The sequence below is a fragment of the Euwallacea fornicatus genome, chromosome 16 (assembly GCF_040115645.1).
Source record: "Euwallacea fornicatus isolate EFF26 chromosome 16, ASM4011564v1, whole genome shotgun sequence".
NCBI lineage: Eukaryota > Metazoa > Arthropoda > Insecta > Coleoptera > Curculionidae > Euwallacea > Euwallacea fornicatus.
Window position 1 is genome coordinate 592,297 of NC_089556.1, and position 20,992 is coordinate 613,288.

At 37.2% G+C, this 20,992-nt stretch overlaps 1 protein-coding gene and 1 non-coding gene across 6 annotated transcripts in view; both read left to right on the top strand.

The window, feature by feature from the left end:
- The window catches only part of cno (adherens junction formation factor afadin), a 69,914-nt gene that overhangs the window by 8,714 nt on the left and 40,208 nt on the right, over nucleotides 1–20,992 (top strand). For all 5 annotated transcript variants that reach the window (XM_066291552.1, XM_066291548.1, XM_066291550.1 and 2 more), the window contains exons 3-7: nucleotides 2,656–2,955; nucleotides 3,019–3,175; nucleotides 3,234–3,359; nucleotides 3,457–3,585; nucleotides 5,541–5,660. In XM_066291552.1, the coding sequence (XP_066147649.1) occupies nucleotides 2,656–2,955; nucleotides 3,019–3,175; nucleotides 3,234–3,359; nucleotides 3,457–3,585; nucleotides 5,541–5,660 (832 nt within the window). The remainder of the gene's footprint in view (nucleotides 1–2,655; nucleotides 2,956–3,018; nucleotides 3,176–3,233; nucleotides 3,360–3,456; nucleotides 3,586–5,540; nucleotides 5,661–20,992) is intronic.
- Nucleotides 15,850–15,923, top strand: TRNAT-AGU (transfer RNA threonine (anticodon AGU)). The gene has a single exon. It is a non-coding gene; the product is annotated as a tRNA-Thr (tRNA).

The window sequence follows — 20,992 nt, forward strand, 5'->3', positions numbered from 1 at the left end:
ATCATAAAATGCGTTTTTGGTGCAGGTCGTAAATTGTGAACAAGTCTGAAATTTTGGAAATAAAAACGCTTTGTCGCCAATCTATGCCGGCCATATTACCTTTTATAGGTAGAATCAGGTTCCAAAGCGTAACGCGCACACCCGAACTCGCGGACAATGCCTGATTTTGGGTATACAGAGAAATAATATGAAAATCCACTTTCCAAATTATTTTATTGCTCTCGGCGTACTTTTCCCTTCAATTAGATCAAGCTATATACGAATTCAATTACGTTTTCCATGATGCAATCTATTTACTGTGACCGAAGAGCTAGTTGCTGCCGATAACATGATAAGTATGTCATGGTACCTGCCGTTCTATCAAATGGCTCTGAGTTACACAGGCGTAACTTAGAGCCGTTCGATTTTAGATTAAAAACGTCTAGATGTCAGTGAGGTCTTCCATAAGTTATAAGATTCGTGTCGTGTGTCGAAATTGGAGCGTTTTCCGGAACCTCCATTACTTAAATACACTTCGCAAGGAAGGATTTGCCCTCGAAGGGGAACGAGGAGGAAATGCTGTTGCTGTCCTCCGAAAAATTTAAAGTTACGTCAAACAGCATTTTACTTCGGCATACCTGAGCCCGTCAATAAACGTTGGAAATACGAATTGTTGGACGGACATTGATGCACACGCTAAGTTGATTAGAAATTGCTTCGTGTTTGCTTATACTGGGCACGGATGAAAAGGAAATGCAGATCTCCGTTGCTTTATGGCACTTGAAATTATTGGTACAGGGAAAGTTTTTTTTTTATTACCAAACGTACAGGTTGTCAAGGCTCATTGAATTTTCTAGCGAAGCCACTTTTCGACATTCGTGCTTTTTATGGTCGTCATTACCACACTAATGGAAGAACAATTACTCTGAGAGAATGCGAATATCAGTCGAAAAGATGTGTGCCCGACACAAACTCATAGGTACTAATAAATAAACGCATTAATCTAGTTTAAAGCACACAATTTACAAGATAACCTTGATACCCCATTTAAGGTTTCCCGCGGATCGATTTTCTTTTTGTATTTGAAACGTACACAAACAGGAAAACATTTTAAGGCCTTATAAAGGCTTACTATATATAATATTTGAGTGAGATGTCACAGAAGTAGGTTAGTCAGTAGGTTAGCGAAAGACCGAATTGTTCAACCTGGCTAAAGCCGGGGCATTAGCGCAGACTTACAAGGTAAAGAGCAACGACCGGCGAAACGTGTGTGTGAGGTATAATGGCCGGCTCTTTTTCAATTTCAATCGTCTTATTCTAACATAGAAAAGAGAAGCCGACTCGATGACAACACGGTTGAACTTTAAAATTAAGCATCGGGTAATTGCCGGATCCTGAAGTTGAGAACGAACTGGATTCAGGCAATGAAGAACAATTATTACAGCTACGTTAATTCATTCTCGTTGCAACCATACCGGAGGACCAATGCCAACAAGATTATGTCGTCAATTAGGACTTACAGGTGTTGGCCTAATGGTTTCTGTTACGGGCCGATTTTGAGAAGTCTTAAAATTGTTTAAGTTGAACTATCCGAGAAGTAATCGTAGCCGGACCGAGTGTGTATAATTTAATTTTACATCCAGCAAGGCGCAAAATGAAAATTTAACAACTGCGAAGTTTGCTTTATTGGGATTAAAAAGGTGTATCTTAAAACCGCCAGAGTTATACATAATACGATTTAATTTAAATGCCAGAACCGTACACTAATTTACAGTTATATTGTCTTGTAAACATAATTAATATCCGACATTGGCCTAGTCATTATTCATAAAGTAAAAGCGGTAGGTATCCCAAATTAGAAACTTACTATTGTTAGTGTATTGCGAACATAATTAATTAGTAAGTATCTCCTTATAGGATTTTATTCTTTTTTTCCGCGATGAGATTTAAATACGCTTTACCTTTTATCTTGTTTTTTGGAGGCAGTGCGCTTCCCAGGATCTTTTTCTCGACTTAATTAAAAGGGAAAATTATAAGAACAAATCCCGAAGCATCCGCCATATTTTAAGACTTAAATGGATTCGGTTCGAAATCCGCGAGCGCCAGTGATCTATGCGATGCGCATAAACAAAGTATCGGAAATGGCAAAATGCGAAATTCTGTTTTTGAATTACTCATTAATTCAAAAAAAAAAATTTTTTAAATTGGTCTTTTAGCAGAATTTGAATCAAGACGCTGTAACAGACACGAATTTCCGACCCGGCACTGAATTTCCTGTCTTTATGGCAGATTGCACCTTCTATCTCTTTAGCATTCATCATATCGTACAGATTGCAGTATCCGCTTATTACAAACACTTGTTTAGATTAAAAGATCGATTTACAATTATGCAAAACGAAATTGAACATAGTTTAAGATTCATACCGTAATACGTGGCTCATGCAATACTGGTCGGTTCTGGCTTAATAGCGGTTTCTATTGCCTTCTATTAGTTTTTAGAGTATGCGTCTCCCTTTCCGTTGGCTGTCAGTGATATTAGTCATTCTAATGTAGGTGAAAACTCACTGCCGACGTCAAAATTGGCCTCTTTTGACGCTCATGATTCGCGTTCCCACACACTCCCCAACCGTTCGGTCGAAATGATAAAATTATGATTCAACAATCATTTTTTTCTAGGACTTGGAATTTCATGGTGTGATGCGATTCTATTTCCAAGACTCCGGGCAAAAAGTCGCCACGAAGTGTATTCGAGTGGCCAGCGATGCCACCGTGGAAGACGTCATCGGTACCCTAGTAGAGAAGTTTCGGCCCGATATGCGAATGCTCAGCGTGCCCAGCTACGCCCTTTTCGAGCTGCACGAAGGGTGTGCCGAAAGAAAAATGTCTGGAGACGAAAAACCATTGCTGGTACAGCTGAATTGGCATATAGATGACCGAGAAGGGAGGTTTTTGTTAAAGAACGTCGATGATAAAACGGTAGGTTCTGAGTCTGAGTCGCATACAACGTCATGATTTAACAAGACCCCGTGTTCGTTTTAGGTTAGTTCGATGGGTTCTTTAGATTCAAACGCGAGCTTTCGAAGGAAATTATCGAAAAGGGAAAAAAAGCAACTGAAGAAGCAGGAGAAACTGTCGCGGATGAAGAGCGAGAATTTAGATGTAAATGGTGATAATGTAACTGAAAAATTATATCATGGTAAGTAAAAATTGTTATTTTTGTTAGATTATCGTCATATTAACGTGCTTTTCCATAGAACTTCCGGAAACGTCGTTCACTCGGTCAATATCAAACCCTGAGGCTGTGATGAGGCGAAGGCGCCAACAAAAGTTAGAGAAGAAATTACAACAGTTTAGATCGAAAGATGGGGGCCCAGATACTGGTACGTGTTACTACGCAATTTTGGTCCAGACAATCTCGAAACCAAAATCGATGATATTTTCTGGCTTTCTCTTGTTTTATAGGGCACTTTGTTTTAGGTGGAACACTGAAAATTTACGGAGAGGCTCTGTGCAAAGATGTACCTTATAAGACGTTACTGTTATCGATAAGAGACTGTGCGGGTGCGGTAGTGCGGGAGATGTTGGATAAATATGGTCTAACAAGAGGTACGTAAAGACTGCGATGTACAGGGTGATTTAAAAGTACTTTGAGAAACTTCAGAGAAGACGATTGCTGCCATTGCTTTAAGAAAAATAGTTCTTATATACGGCGGCTCTTCACATCAAGTAGATTATTTTCTATGTACGATATTTCCCAAATCTGTTCGTTCTTTTTTCTTTCGTATCATGAATACTAAAATTTATTTTTGTGTTGCAGTTATTGTTGTGCTGCAATATACAGTGTGGTATGGAAAGTTCATAAGTGGACAAAAATTGTATGCAGGGCATTCGCTCGAACACATGTCTAAATGTTTCATAGAGCTGTTAACACTCCTTGCAATCGTGATCCGTTTGATAATTCCGATGCCTAATGTTCGTTCAACTATTGTTTACATTTCTAAGGTTGTCGTAGTCTTGGAGATGCCTTCAAATTTCTCAAATTCGTTTGGCCTTGATTCAACAATAACGTCCTGCAGAAAAATTACGAATGCTCGATAAGAATCGTATTCAGATATTCGAATCTTGATGTGCGAATCCAGCAATCCCGCATTGGAATAACATAAAAATAAGAATTTCGACACGACTATTGGTTGATGTGTGAACCGAAGCGGCCAAACTATGAGCTTTTTGGTTCTTGACTAATAGCAGTGATGAGACAAGGACCCAATTTTTCGTGATTTTAATAAAATAAAAAATTGGAATTATTTGAGAATTACTTAATAAATATTGTGGTAGATAATTAGCATTACTTTACATTCTAAGTATAATATGTATATGTAGTCTAGGAAATAAGGATTGAACATAATAAATAAGCGATTGTCAGGTTAAATTTAATGCTGGAAAATAATCATATTGGTTATAGTACTTTGACAATGTGTTAATTAAATATCGAAATGGCAATGAATTCTGCCCAACTTCGCCTATTTCTATATTTATTAATAAAAAAGTTCCTTGTATAACGAGATAGTTAATTGCCATCTTATATTTTTGAACCCCAGTGAATATCAGCATAAGGTCCGTTTAGTCCGTAACTGCAGAATGTCTCTGGTACAGGTTCCATTTTATTGTTTGCTGTTACTGTCCATTGCACAATATTTGTGCATGAGTACGCGGAATCTGCATATTTAGCCTTACTAATCCGGAGGAATTTTACACAACACACACAAAACGGGAATTCATCTATTTAATTCTCTAGGCTCCATCATGTCCTCTTTCAGTGAAATTCAGCGGAAGGACAATTTATAATTAAATTTTCTAAAGTGATTTTAATAATATAGGATTATATCGTTTTTCTGCTACACATTGATGTCTACTTGCTTTTTCTTATTTTGCGGGCGATAGTGTGGGTTTCACTCAATATTGCTGCCCTTCTATCTTAATCGTTTGTCCGAAGGCGTCATCCCATGATATTGAAGGACGGTGATTTCCGAAGTGCGTATACTCCGTACTGCTTGGTTTCACACTTTAGTATGTATGCATTCTTTAACCTTCTCTCTAGTTATGCCATGAGATTCGTCGGGTTTTACAAAGAAAACAAATATTTTGTTAGGAGAATTTCTAAGCGTTCGTCACACTAACACCAAAAAATATTGGAATTCCGATAAGTTTAGTAGGCAAGGTCTTAAAATTCCTGCTAAATCGGAAGACTTCGTTATTCCGTTCTTTCGTTTGCACGAAAACCGGGGATGGTTTAATTGAAAAAAGGCCCTTATTTTTATTTTGCGGTTTCCAAACTACACCTTGCATATTAAAAATATAAAAAACTTGTAAAAATCATTTCATCCATTTAAATCCTTTTTAGTAGTCCATTTTGCTAATTTTTTGCTATTTTAATCGTTTTAATACTGACGATAATAAGTAGAGAAATTTCCAATTGAGCATGCCGTTTTGCATATATTAAATATATAAATTATATTTGTTGTTGTTTTGAAATGTCCCCCATCATCATTTTTTGCTTATAGGAGATCCATCGCAGTTTTGTCTAGTGCAAGTCACGCAGCAACCAGGAATTCCGGATACAGAATACGTACTTGACGATGACGAATGTCCACTCAGTATACTCATGACGGCGCCAAACACAGGTTAGTTATCTCTGGATATTTTTCATGAACTGAAAATTGGCCATAAACATTGCGAGGGCATTGTTTACCAGCGGTGGCCAGAAAGCGCAGGCTAAAATCCCTTCACAGTATTTTATTGTCATCATCTGACTAAGTTCCTTAAAAACTATAGGATATTTGTCTCTTCGTCACCATCCTTTGGATTCCATTGAGGATATGTTTCTGTGAAGTTAGTCTTGTTGTTTTTGTTGTTATTGTTGCAACGATTTGGCGAATGCAAGTCCGTCGTTTTTGTCAATGTGATGTCATGAATGGAAAGAATTCGAAAAAGGTATTGAAATATTCTGAGCGTACAACTCTACGACTAATAGATTAAAATATTATTTTCGTGTATTCATCATTAAAAGGTTAATCGGGTGATAATATTATCAAGGCAATTGATTACAAACTCATAATTGTGAAAAATTTATTATAAGCATACATGAGCAAAAAAAGGAAGAAATGATCAATATCCTTATGTGGGTTGTATGGTTTCACATCTTTCCTACGTGTACATGATTTTTAATTATCATAAATTTAATAGGATTTTTAACTAAAGAGCTTGTATCACTCTACTATGAAACTACACAATTTATTTTGCTACCTCAAAATGGAAACAATTTTTTAAAATGATAATAACTTTGTAATATAAATACTGATGGAGTAGTGGGATATTTTGATACTCGAATTAATTGATAGGTGATTTCCATTCAAAGTAGATTCCTGTCTTGTATTGATTATTTTCCTCAGCTTTAAATTCGTCCCATCCAAATACAGAGGGCGCAAGTTAAAGTTCACTACTTTACCACTAAATAGCGTGTTTATAATGTTTTTTTTTTACATTTCTTCTATGGATGTTGCATAGAACTCGATTAGAGAAATATAAAGCGGGTTAATGTGGAAAGCCAGTGAATGTTCAATCAAAATTCAAACGAAGCTTTTCCTATTGGAAAATATCGTAAAAAAGCACGCGTTGATTTCAATTACAACTTACGATATTGCACAACACTATAGAGCAGGAAGTATACGGGGTGATAATAGGAAGTGCTATAATTCGGAAGTTTATTATTAGTTTCGATTTAATTATAAAATTCGTGGAGTTCAATACTGAAAATATTTGAGAAATGTTTCAAAACCTTTGTAAAATTTTAAGTAAAATACGCAAGTAGATTTAAAGGTTTGCAAATTCTCAAGCAAGCTAGATGTGGCATTTCACTTCTCACGATCTAAAATATGTATGTGCACATGTAGAGAATACACCTAAGAAGGGCGACTATATAAATATATAGTGTATCATCAAAGGTATTGTACTCCATTTTTCTACTTTATTCAAACGAATGATAAATGAACATACAATAGAGCTAAAGATTGGATTAAATTATTTATACTTTAATTTTTGTCCGCAAATTTTCTGGCCCAGTTTAAGGTTTTCTTATAAATTTCAGAACGAACCAAATAATAGGCACCATATAATCATCGGATTCTCATTATAAATTAATATAATAAAACGCGTATAATAAGTCGTTTAAACCTACCTCTGATTATTAATTAATTAATGCAATTAATATTGATTGAGTTTCCAGTTCAGTAAATTAATGAATATCTCTTCAAATAATTATATTAATTATTCGTCGTCAGTACCTCGATATCGCCTGATATTTGATTCTGCTGAAACTGTTCTTTGTTGGCAAAAAATACCCCTTGTTACCCCGTATAACGCTTCTCGCACCTTGACTTTGTTTCTACTCTTTGAAATTAATTTTACGTAAATCATTCATCATTGTGATGGCTGTAACCTAAATGTGAACGAGTTTCAGTAACATGTATGATGTTTTTGAATATTGAACATGATTGTTATTAATTGGTAATAATTGTTAAACGTGAGGTATTTTGTGTCTATATTTATTTCTGGTATGCCCTTTCATTAAAGTGTAATATTACGGCTATAACGTGTGAGCTTGTTTTAGAGAAATTCATAAAACTCAATTATTATTATTTATTGAGCGGAGGATTAATTAGCAGAATGGGGATTTAGAGATGAATGTGTGGAAACGAATTTATTGCTTCTGGTAGAGGTGAAAATTGAATTAACGGAATATACGTAAACTTGCTCTTATTCAGGTTACACATTTAGAGTGGTTTTATCAAAGGACTGTTTCTTAGATGTTTATTTTGTCTCAGCATTAAAGGAAATTTATATTTGAGCTTTTTACAGAAACTAATTCAATTCGTTCGTCCGTTCAGAGTTCAAAAGCGAATTTCATTTGGCTTGGTTAATAAGGCAAGTCAGACGAAATATTCTCCATCTACAGAATCAAACGGGGTTCTGATTTTGTTGAACCGGTCGAATTAGCGTTCATCAAATTGGAATTTTTAGGAGCAAAAGAGCACCGTTTGCTCAATTACGTTTTGGAATAAAGTCAATTTTTACGTTTCGGTGATCATACCTCGTCCTGATTATAGCAAAAAATTGGGGACTTTAATTATTTTAACATGAAGGTTTGGAATTTGTGAAAAAATGACTTTAGTTCTGAAATTTTTAACGTTTTCGCACCTTGAAGAAAAGGAAGCGAACATGTGTACCTATGTAATAAAAATTTTTCGTAAATGCTGTGAAATCATGCTTCAAGTGATTTTACAAAAGGGCAATATTAAGATTCGAACGGCAAATAATATTGGAAAAATGTGGAAAACTGTAATATCTCTCTTCAAAAGAATTGAGTTGAAATGCGTCAAATGGAATATACCATAGATTTATTCTCGCTTGTGCATAAGGATAATGCCATGAAAAGACACCCTGCATTGGAAAGATGTGGTTAAGTTACAATTTGAGTTAAAATACTGGGCGATTCAAGGAGATGGCTTTCCATTATAACTTTTTTTGTTATTAAACGTCGAATGTTGCAATTTGGAGGGAGCGATATGAGAATGGAGCCGTTGATTGAGATTAATGGCGTTTATCTAGCTATTCCAATTTAACAAGAAATGATCTCAACTTTCGATTTTTAAATATAATGCCCTATAATTTGTCACTTTTTTAGAATCTAGAAGTCGTTTTTAGTTTAAAAATATTTAGAAAAATTCTTTTGTGGTTTTTTCACGTCAACTACGCCACTGAGGCATACATAATGGGCTTAATTTTGGGTCAAAATTATGAGGAAAATACCGATTTGTCATTTTATTGGGTACTTTTTCTTTTATGAGTAATTTAAATGCAAACAAAAAAACTGTTTTTTCTACATATCCTCTGTTTTCCAAATGGCAACATAGTGGCTCTTAGCGATATTCTAAAACACTATTTCTCCCTGATTTTTTTGATACCAAACACAACGTATGTTCATACAGAAATAAACTGTTAATTTATTTAAAACATTCAAATATGGAAAGAAAATATATGTCGGCCGAGGCATGCGACATGATCACCTTCCCAATGACAGAACAGAAAAATAAAATATTTCTACTGGTAGAAGTTGTGTATAGTCGTGAAAACGCAGGAGAATTAAATTACAAAAAAAAATGCAAAGTTATGCTAAAAGTGAAAAAATGGATATGCTGTTAGTATTTGGAGAATGCTGTCAAAGATTTCCACTTAGAAACCATCTAGGGCACCGCTATTCAAAACAAATATTGTATAAAATAAAAGCGGGAAATGCTAATGGAAAAGAGAACTTTATTATCAGTGAAGGCGAATCAGAATTTGTGGCGTAGCTGGACATGGAAAAACCACACGAAAAAAAATTTTTTTTTTTTAATGACATATTTTTAGACCAAAAATTAGCTCGAAATTTAAAAAAAACTACAAATTTATAGCACATTACGTTTATAGATGGAAAGTTGACGTCATTTCTGGTTAACCCGGAAGCGCTAGATAAACGTCATTAACATCAATCAATCGGCTCTATTCTCGTGTAGCTCCCCTCGAAACGTCAACTTTCTAATTTTAAAAGCAAAAAAGTCACAAGGGCGCGCCACCTTCTTGAATCACCCGGTATATTGGGAAAAAGCAGCAATTTTAAATACGTAAATATTTTTATTTGAATAAAAAAACAATTGTGTCCGACCTGCGCCCAATGGAATACGCTTTGGAATTAAACCCGAAACGCATTTATTGTTCCTTTCGGAGGAGTCACTTGCTCCTCGTCGCACGTTACAGCTATTTATGCAACAATCGTCACTTTCCAATCGTCATTAGTCGATGTTCAAATTACGGAGTTGTCCCGTTTTGAAGAAGTGGAGGATGTTCGGTTTAACTGGGTTATTGTTATAGTAATTCAAGCGGCGAGCGCAGCTATCTTCCGAATTATTACTCTCACTGCAAAGATGACTGACCTAAGCCATCCTCCTTCTTCTTTGTCTTTCCTCTTCGGCGATTAGAGAAGAAACCGGCGGCCAACGGGGCGGGCAGCGCATGCTTCACCGCGTGCAAGTTTCCGAGTTCACGTCGCACGACGAAGAATCGCGGTATCATCATCAGTTCCTGCTGTGGCCGTTACGTACAGCAGGAATCAAATATCATCTCGAAACACGCCGCGCAAAGTTAACTCTTTTAAACCAGTTTCGAAAATGTAAAGTTTGCCACGTAAATTATTTCGGGAGAGTTCTTTGTTTGAAGCCCACGAACGAAATGCCGGGTGGAAAGGAAGGAGGTCTTGTCATTATGAGCGTAACAGACTAATCCAGTTTGGTATAGGGGTTGGCGCCATGACCTGACTTAACGAGGGAGTGAGGAGTATGTGACAGTTAAAATGATGGACTGGGGCATCAGACGTACGTATGGATTTCAGTTATTTTTCAGTCGTCTTTGTCGACCTCAGTTTACCAACGATAGAAAAACGTGCGGCAAGGCTGGAGAAATAATCCGGCTGTATTGAATGGCCGCGATGTAAAACTATTTGCGATCATGATAATAACTTTCCGTGGCACCAGAATTTTCGTTTTTCCTTCTACGGCCTGGAAAGAGAAGTTTTCCTAGATTAAAAGCAGATTCAGCGTTCCGTTTTAGTTTGGACATTAAACTTCCGATTGTTAATTATCAAGGGTCAAAATATAAATTACTTTACTCTTAAACTGATCCAACTCGAGGGAGTTGCATTGTCAAATTTTGCCTTTGTATTGCTCGGACCGTGGTTGACGAACAAAAGTTTTGATCAGATTTGATAATTCTCGCGTACGACTTTGAACGCGCTCAACTGGCCTTAACAATATCTTACGTGGTTTATCTAAAGCTCGAGTTCTAAATGGACGTTGTAAGTAACTTTTAGCTCTCAGAAACTGAAAACATATTACACAAAATGGTACCACCGACACCCAATCGGATCTAAAAGATAAAACCAAAACGGGTTTTCTAGAGACCTTTAAAACGGCCGACATGCTGATTTATGCTGTTGCTTTTTTCAAACCAGTCACGAGAGACTCACAGCTGTGTGGTACCAACAAATGATTATGCAGTTCGTATGTACCGCACGCTCTTAATGCCCTCTATTGTCTTCATTACCAAATAAAAGCGTTTGTTTATGTTCTTGTTTGTTTCTTAACACGTTTGTTGCGTCGGGAATTTCATTTTAATACGAAATTAATTACTTAGGGACTATTTAATAAACAACCATTAAACCTATCAGTAAATCGCGTGAGAACTGCGACACGCGGTCTGCCATTACTGAAACGGCATTTTTTATGATATAACTGTAGATCGTCTATTATTAGAAAGCAACTTAAAAATTAAACGTACTTTTGTCATGAATAAATAATGCGGTAAAGGCTGCAAGTAGGGCCAGGGATTGAATTGATCGCCATTGTGCCCCGCTTCCGTATTTCCATTGAGCAAAGCAAATGTTTTTTAAAGCCGGGTGACACAAAATAGAAATTACCCAAGTTTGGCTTTTTACGTGCTAAGCCCTAACTACAATGGAATGCCCGATGTTTAACCCATCCATCGATTTCAATTATGCATGTGTCGTGTCTTGGGGGTACTTAATGCCCTTGCCCTATAATCACGTCGAACCGGCATAAACACACCTATTATTTCGTTTCCGCTAATCCATATTCAGTCCTTATTCAATGCACGGTCCTTTGTGTCTCCAATTGCAATGTCAACTGAGTAAATAAACTCTCAATTAGTCAAAACAATAGATGGATTAGCATGGGAACTGCAGTGTGCTTAAAAATTCTCATCGTTCCTAGGAGAGCTCGAGATCGTACCTCTTAACATTTTTCATTTTAATTTTTTGAGTTTAAAAATGAAAAAAAAAGACATCCACGCATCGAGAAAACAGCGACAGAGGTTTTTCTGGCCCTCTTCGAGATCGCGATCGCCAGGTTTTATATATACATGGAAGAATGTAAGTTCTGATCGATCAAAGAATAACACTAACGAGTTTGAATTATTGATAATAACTAAGTCCGTCGAGGTTTCGCCGTAGATCAAACGTAATAAACTTAAAATGTCGGCAATTATTTCGCATCTGTCGCATAATTGATTATCGATTTCAATGGAAGGAAGGGCAAAATGGTGCCGTTTGATACTCGGAACGTATAAACGGAAGTAAGCTTTACGTCGCTCCTTTAAAGTTTTCTCCCAGCTAATGATGCCCCGGAATTGGAACTTGAAGGAAGATGATGGAAACTTTTAGATAACCTTTTGGGAACGGCAAAGAACGTGCCTTTGAGAGGTTTTAAAAATAGTTTCGGTAAGCGAGCATGTGCTAATGCGTTCTTATATCGAAATAATTATTGGCAAAATTTTTTGGTGCGGCGCGATGTTCCCGCTTAAAAAAAAAGAAAAAAGTGAATAGTGATCGGACCGACAGGATTCAACTTCCTTTGGTCCAATTACACAACGTCTGCCTTAAACCTCCCGTAGAATAACCGGTGCTGTAGCCCATTAGTGAAATTAACAGCACTGACACAAAATTGACGTTTATTGTGTGGAAACGTCTCTAATTTAATACCTTCTAACATTTAACACCCCCGCTTGACATTACGCCTAGAAACGCTACCACTCGAGACATGAAAATTCAATTTCGCGTCTATTGAAATAATGCGATCGAAGGAGGTTTGCTGCAACTTTCAATAAAGCCCAAATATTTTTTAAGAGAATCCCAAGATGTGCGTTTTATGAAAATAAATGGTGCCTCTAGTCTACCCCGTCCTTCGACTAGATTTTTGCTTATCTTTCACCCTTTGAAGGACAGGGCAGTGTCAGCAAAGGTCAGCGAGCATTATATTTTCAGTCTTGCTGTGGTTATATTAAAATTCGAGTAGTTTGTCTCTAAATCCCATTTTGTATGTCCTTGGTACGTCTTTTTTGTACCTTTCGAAATAAGCGAGGAGCCATCCTACCAGGGGAGGGTTATTAATTAATTTTAAGAATTTAATCGAGAGGGGACTCCTACATCAATTCGTTTCGTGTCGGCGTGTTACAAATTTTACGGGTTAGCATTGATACCACCTCCGTCACCGCAAGGAATTTTAAATTAGTTAAATGAGAGCAAAATTGCACATTTTCAAACAAATGAAAAAATCCGTCCTTATTTATTTTTCACGGCTTTATTACTTAATATTTTCAAAAACCATTAGCAGTTTCTCGGGCCGCTTTTTTATCCTCTTCGAGAAAATAATTTGATTCGTCAGCCATGACGTTTAGTTTTATTGCGCGCTGTTTTTAAAAATATTTTTGCGTAGTTTTGGTGTTGAAAAGTGCTCAGGGCGCAAGACCTCTATGTTGCCGTATCTCCCGATTTCAAAAATTTTAAATTTACCGCTGTTCTCTCCGACCCTCCCCAACATACGCGTTCCATAAGAACGTTCTTCGACACATCTTAAAATCAACTTAATCCAGACGTGGATCGGTACGTTACTTCAACAATTTGCTTATCGCTTCAATCAGTAATTCCCAAAATAGATTTTTTTTTTATGTCTTCGGGCATAGGCTGACGTCGCCTTGATCCACCCTTGCGATCACTTAATCCAGATAGGAGACTCCCCCGAAGTTTCTGGCACAAAATCATTTAGTCGCCGTTCCCGTTTTTGTCCTAATGCGACAGGAAGTGAGTTCGTATCCATTGTGACGGATCATGTGTTCTAGAATGTGATTTGGGTAAGCGCGGGGGAGGATTTCATTTTGCTTATCGCTTAAGAACGGATTAATTGAATGTGTATGGAACGACGAAGGGTGAGTTTTGTTGTGGTGCCTGGAGGAGGTTCATCAGTTTTATATAGTTGTAATGGATTATTGATTTTCAGTGAAAGTTTGCGGTTGCCCGAGAAAGTTTACTGTTGAAAAAGTGTGAGGTTTATTTAAAAGGCCGATCAATTGTAAGCAATGACACGTTGTGTGGTTCAATAGAGTAAGACCGTTAAAAGGTTTTGTCTTCGTTTTGATAAACCGTTTAAAATGCACATGGATTACTTGCGTTTTAATTGTTTACGTCAAATTTAGATGGTTAAGTATATTTTCATTCTGCCCAAGGTGTTTGAGCGATCATTTTTGCTTGATTATTTCCACCGAATTTGAACCACGAGCTTGAAATTGATCACGAGAGTAAAATCCATCCGGTTCGAGTTTGCCAACGCCCAAGTAGTTGTCCTCAGTGCTTTTTACCTAATTTCATAGCTCAAATGCCAGTAGTTTCGCAAACAATTGAATGTACTTATGCAGGACCTAAAAATGCATTTATGAATCAGTTCTGATCTCTCGAGCCTATGCAGATTTCCTCCATACAAACAACTAGAATTTATATTCGTAGAATCTGTAAGCGTAGAAGGACGAGTAGCTCATTAAGACCATATTTTAAAGCGTACCAGCACTTCAAATGATTTGACCATTCTATGTCTTGTGTAGTGTTCCCTAACATTTCAAGAGTCGTCCCGATATCATCTGTACTCCAACACGTTTGATAGCTCTTGACTTTGTAATAAAGACAACAGCGACTGTCCTTCAGGGGTTTGACCAATTTTATTCGACAACTACGATTGTAGGAAAATTCTGTTTAGGCCCAGATTTTCGATATCCCAACCGAACCAAGAAAATTGTCAGACTAAAACCATTGACCTATATCGTGATTAATCAATTTTATTAGGCGTTAGAGAGTTTAATTATTTTGTCTGATGGAGCAATTTGGTTTTAATATCGAAGCTAAAGTCGCGATTAACCTCAAACAGTTTTTCATGAACAAATTTCCCTTAAGCCGTGGCGGTTTCGGAAATATTTAGCGAACGAATGCATCGGGAAATAGAATTTTAATGCTTTAAAAACACCCTTTAGAACAAAATTGAATAAAATACTCAATATTCTTTAAGAATCATAATGTTTACTGATAATTGTGTATTCTGTTGCAAATTTAACCACTGATCTGGTTTATTTGTTGAAATCTTAAGTGAGTTCGGATTTAGCGAACTTCCCCCAATGCCCTTAATTTACCGAGATGTCTGACATGGCACCCTCGAGTCTAGTCTGATGCTCATCCACTAAACAGAAATTACGTGAAGTTTAGCGTTCAGGTAGTTACTCATATATCGATTACTTGACAAGTTCGATTCGGACTTTCATAATCTTTGACAGACACCATCTAGAACAGCCCCATTTTATATTTAAGACATGAAAGGAATTTCTCCAGAAGTTTTGTCAGAAACTCGAAACTTAAATAATTGCAGTTGTTGCTAACTAGGCTTTGCCTGAATGCAGAAGTTTCCATAGACAATTAAGTAGACATCTAAAAGCCATGCAAACAATCGATATCAAATTACCTTTTTGGCACAATTCACCCCGGCCGAATCAGTGGTTAATTATTAACCCCGTAATAGAGATAACTCCTACACTTGGCACTCTCTATAAATCTCCCAATCAAAAGATAGCGTATTTTACCTGATGGATGTAATTTATCAGAAAGTTGTTCGGGAAGTTAGCGCAGGTTTGATTTGGTATTGATTTGGTGATTTATGTAATTTTCATAGGGGTACGTTCAGGCAACCTTATGTATTATTGGTCCTCAGAATGTCGTTTTCTATTTCGAGTTAAATGTCAGGGAGGGTGCCTCTAAAACGCATTACATTATTACCGCACTAATCATATCGTGTTCGAAATGATGTCTCACTCATTACCACTCATTCTGATAAAGATATCTGATATTTCAGCATTCCAAACCAGCTTGAACTGCGTGAGTTTGAAAATATCGGCGCCGTGGCTTAGTTGGTTAAAGCGCCTGTCTAGTAAACAGGAGATCGTGAGTTCGAATCTCGCCGGGGCCTCGAATGTTTTTTTTATCTACCTTTCCGACTTCTTCACCAGCATCCCTGCAACTGTCAACGACTCTCTTAACCCACTTCCACGTCATATAAAAAGCAACGACTCGCAACGGCCAAGTCGTAACGAGTCTCTATCTCTCTATATTAAACTCGTCCGCTCTAACATCCTTTAAATCCCAATTGTGCCATCATCCATTGGAAACTTTTATCGCTGTTAAGTAAACCAGAGCCCTAATTGAATTACGGTCCCAAAACCAAAGTTTGTTAAAATGCCGCCCGTCACTCGTAATCCCATTATCATGCGCTGTAACTCTTAAGACAACTTTAATTAGGGCTGTTACAGCAGCGTATTTTCAAACATGAAAACCAACCTTAGTTAACTTGATTCGAAGTAGTGCCACTTCACCGTCCCTGAGCCATCAACCTTTGTTAATATCTCTCTGGAAAACTGATGAACACATATCAGGTTATAGCTACTTTTTTTTCGAGGAAATTCCATTAAAAGTTCGGAAACTTTCTTTCGGTTGGTAGCCGAAAATATGCCTATTGACAAAATGGCGAAGGTGCCGCAGCAAATTTATTCTAAAAATTGTGTTTCGATAGCGTCAGCTAAACGTTGCATATGAATATGATGAACTGGGTTAGCATTACTCGCAGAGCGCAACGGCCGTTGAAAAAGATTTGGGAAGTATTTAATTGCTGCGGGTCGAAATTAATTAAACCGAATTTCCAGCGAGAGCACTATTTCGAACAATTAGGTTATCAGGTGCTGAAATTTCACGTTAATTGTGGAAATGGTTGCGGGATGTTCTGTAAATGTCAACGACCTATTTTGGTTCTATAACTGCGAGTACTTTCGATAAGCAAGATTAATGAGAAAACCTTCAAAGGTGAAAAATAAGCGCTAATGCCCCTCGCCAACTCCGTGCTAAATAAATTTTTAACTTTACGAAATTAACATCTTTATATTTTATATTTAATCGTATTCTCCGCTAATTTGCATTAAATTTTCATACTATCCCGAGCTTTAGACAAAAATTGGCTCGGTGAAAACGTCCTGAGCTTTTAACTCTGGAATTGTTTCCATCACCTGGTGAAATAGTTTAACCGGCTTATGTTAGAATTGTTAAGCAGGACGGGGGTAATTTCTAGGTTATTCGAGATTCGATCTCAATCCACCATGGTGTAAGATGGAGTGATTAGTGTTGAGTTTGGATGCGTTTTATTAAATATGTCGAGTTGTTTCAGGTCGAATTCTTGTTTTAGCCGTAGACGTTAGAGATTTTCCGAACAGGATTACAGCGATTTCACAGCTACAAGTTCATGGCCGAAATTTATTTGAAATCTCTCTGCTCAAGTTACCAATATTCTCGGCCAAAAGTTGACCGCTTACTCAACACGAAATACTTGTGTTTAGTAGTGATATTTACGGCTTTTTTCGTTAAAATATCGTTTTTTGAAAAGCACTGAAGTACCGTTTAAGAATCAAATCTAACCCAGCCAAATGGGTTAAATTTCCTCCGTTTGAGTTACCAATATTCTGAGCTAGATTCTCGCATCTTTACGCAGTTGCGAATACTCGTTTTTAGCAAAAAATCGAAGAGTATCTGTGCAGAACTCTAATTTTAGTTAAGACTTGACGGCGTAATTTCAAAACGATTTCAATAAAGGCAGTGTACTTCTCTTGAGTTTAAAGACACTTTCGGCTAAAAGTCGCGTTTCTCACAATTCCGAATAAATTTAAAAGTGAAGAAGCAAGACTTCTAAGCTGCAAAAATAATTCCGGAAATAAAATTGAGCTTTCTCCGCTTTAGTTTGAAGATGTTCTGAGCTAAAACGTTTTGTTTATACAGGGCAAATTACTTATTTTTAGCGCAAAAATTGCAGGTGTTCGCAGCAACACTCTAGCGATTTTTTAAAAGCCGCTTTAGGTTTAATATAAGCCCATTTAAGTAAACGCAATTATAGACGCATCTGAGCTGAAGCTCGATAATTTATGCAGCTTCGAACGCTTTAAGCAAAAAAAAATCACTGTGTTTCCCTCATTGTCGACCTTTTTTCGTCTTATCCGGGGTCTCTTGGTCGCCTCGTAAATGCGGGCATGCATCCTTCTTCTCGCCCTCGCACATTCTATTATACGTACGTTTATTGGCCCTTGCCTAGTAATAAAAACCCTTATAATGAAATTATTTCAGAATTAACCGGTTATTTATTAGTTACGCTTTTGCCGAGGGAGTTGGGATTGTACTTTTTGTTTACACGCCAATTTTGTTCGGCATTTTAATACAATTTTCTTCTGAATATCGAATTTCTTTCGCCAGAACAATAAAAAGTAAAAGAAGTCGGTTTGTGCTTAACAAGTTTACAGAGACAAGATATATCTCTCTCGGTAGCTATAAAAATAAAATGCCAGAGGTCGTGGGAAATTTCCGAAGCGAATTTCCTCACTTCCCTATTCGCGGATGTTTTCCTCCGGCGCGTGTGTCTCTTGAAGTGCCTTATTAGGGATCAAATATAATAAGCCCTTGGCAGACTATTTTACGTGGGGAAATGTAGGCTAACGAGATATAAACAGCCTAAAACATATCTGCGACGGCTTATTTCTACGTACGAAGAAAATGTGAAAGTTCACAAAATGTATGTATGCATAAGAGCTCGAACTCCAGTTCTCGTTATTTCTGATGTATTGTACACAATAGCTCTGTTGAATTCACGATCTTTGAACGGATCCGAGTGTGTTTCGTATCCGGTTGTATTGTAGTGGAAAATTAAAAATATCTCTAGGAAGTAATCAGCGATGGTTTAGCGAGAGTCCTTTAGCGACATTTATTAGAGAAATTTAGTAACGGTTCTGAAATGTACGAACGTCGCTCGCGTAAGCTGGTGAAAGGTTAAGAAAAAGGTGGATTTTTAGTCAATGAATTAATGTAATTTTAATGAAATATTACTCTGAAGAATGTCGAGAAAAAGCGGTCTGCAACAAAATACGCCGTGTAAACGGTGTCAATGCATGGCTGCACGCGAACATGTCCAACATCTGTGTTTACCCAAGTGTGATTTCATTACTAATCTGTGAAAAACGATCTGTCGATTAACAGCTCGCTTACTGCCTGGATGCTGTTAATTACATTTTTTTTTTGTTTCCTCATTGCATCGGTCGTTAAGCTCTTTTCATCTCGTTAAAAACACAGCAGCCATAACAACTAATGCAATCCGGTAACAAAAATAATACTGTAATAGGGAGGGAAAGGTGAAAACTCAATATCCAACCACTTCAATACAAACAATCGGTCGTCGACTAATTGGTCCCAATTGACGTCAAAAGCCGGACGAATTGGCTCAAAAATCAATTTCGTTTGATCCGTAAACTTTACCCGAAGTGCCATTCGATGCGATAAACTCCAACGTTTTAATGCCTGCAAATTGTAAATCGCGGTCCCTATCATTAAATGAGATTATATCACTTTCGGTCCAGGTTTAATCCAGATTGTCTCTCGTTTTATGCGCAATTGTGGAGAATCACCTAAATTAAAAGAGCATGTTTCCTTTTAGCGTACAGGTGGACGAAGGTAATTAATATGCCTTAGGGGACTATTCATTTTTGAGCCTACGGCTTTTAATGGAAAATTGGAAGGAAACCGGCATATTTGCCGAGTTTTCAGGTTGGGGACAAATTTGTTTTCAGGAGAAGGCAAAAATTTCAAGCACGAAGAGTTTCATTTCGGGAATTTGGCTGGTTTTAACATTACGTTTTAACGCAATTGTCGACTGAGGCTTCGGTTGGAGAACCTGCAATCTGTTTATTTTCCAAATATGTACACGCAGGTTATCTTATTAGATTAAGCCATGTCACACCCGCTTAATACCCGAATGCGAATTTCTTATCTTCCTACTATCTGGCCCATTCAATTCTTTCAATGGGTAGCTACTTCCAAGTACCTAACTGTCCATTTCAATAAAATTCGCCCTTTTTTTAGACCATTTACGTTTTTAATACTCTTGCGAGCACTGAAGACGACATTAAGATCCTTGTGGTTGTCCATAACGATAACTTTTTATGCCGTTCCTCCTTTATCGTCCGCTTCAAGAAAAAAATCCTTTTCGATATCTTTCCTCTAAATTTGTTTTATATCCCATCTAGTCCCATTCCCATTCTCTATGAAAATCCCAGGTCGCAAACGAAAACTCGGTCCAGTAAACTGTTTTCCGTTTGCAGGCCCATATCCGTAAAACTCGATTATGCTGGGTTTCGCGTATACATTTCTAGTTTGATCCCACTGGATCCAGAAAATGTGGTCGTAAGATTTACTAGCTCCCGCAGCGCAAACATGGATAAAATACCAAATGTATCGGCGCAAGAAAATTGTTTATTAAACCCTCTTAGAATTTAGAGCCAGGCTCAATACACGGCAAGCTTTCTGACGGGGTATTTATGGACCCGTTCGCGCAATATTTCACGGAGGAGAGACACGTTGTGCTTGAGGGCGGATTTCTCCGGTAATATAGTTTAGAGGTTCCATTTCGTTTTCACCATAAAACGTGCTATTTTCAGAGCTACTTCATTTGACAACCAAGATACACTTCGCTTAGAAATCGTTAAGAGGTTCTAAAACGTAAAAGTTCTTAAACTGTCATTGTCATAGAGATATGGATCGTCGTGTTCGACTGGATTTTATCCAGTTTTATCGCCACTTTTCGTAGAAATGTTGATTTTATTCGTTTATATATGATTTTATTCGCCATTTCGTCAAGAGTCACGAGCGTAATATTAACAAAATATTGAAGTACTAGAAAACATTTCAGATAGGGAGAAACTGTCTTATCAGTATTTTATTAAGGCAAGCAAATATCCTACAAATCCGAGTGTCGTATACACACCACCAAGAATATACGTCTTTTCCAAACCATTCCCCTTTTCTTCCAATCTTGTTAGAGCGAAGAAGCTGCCGCGGTGGTCAGATTTATGATTTTCTATGCTCTAAGGATCGCTTGGATCGTACGATGTAAATTTTGAATTAAAGTAGATCTCTTTTATTTCAAGACGTTTCAATTTGTCCTAGTTAAGCACGGAG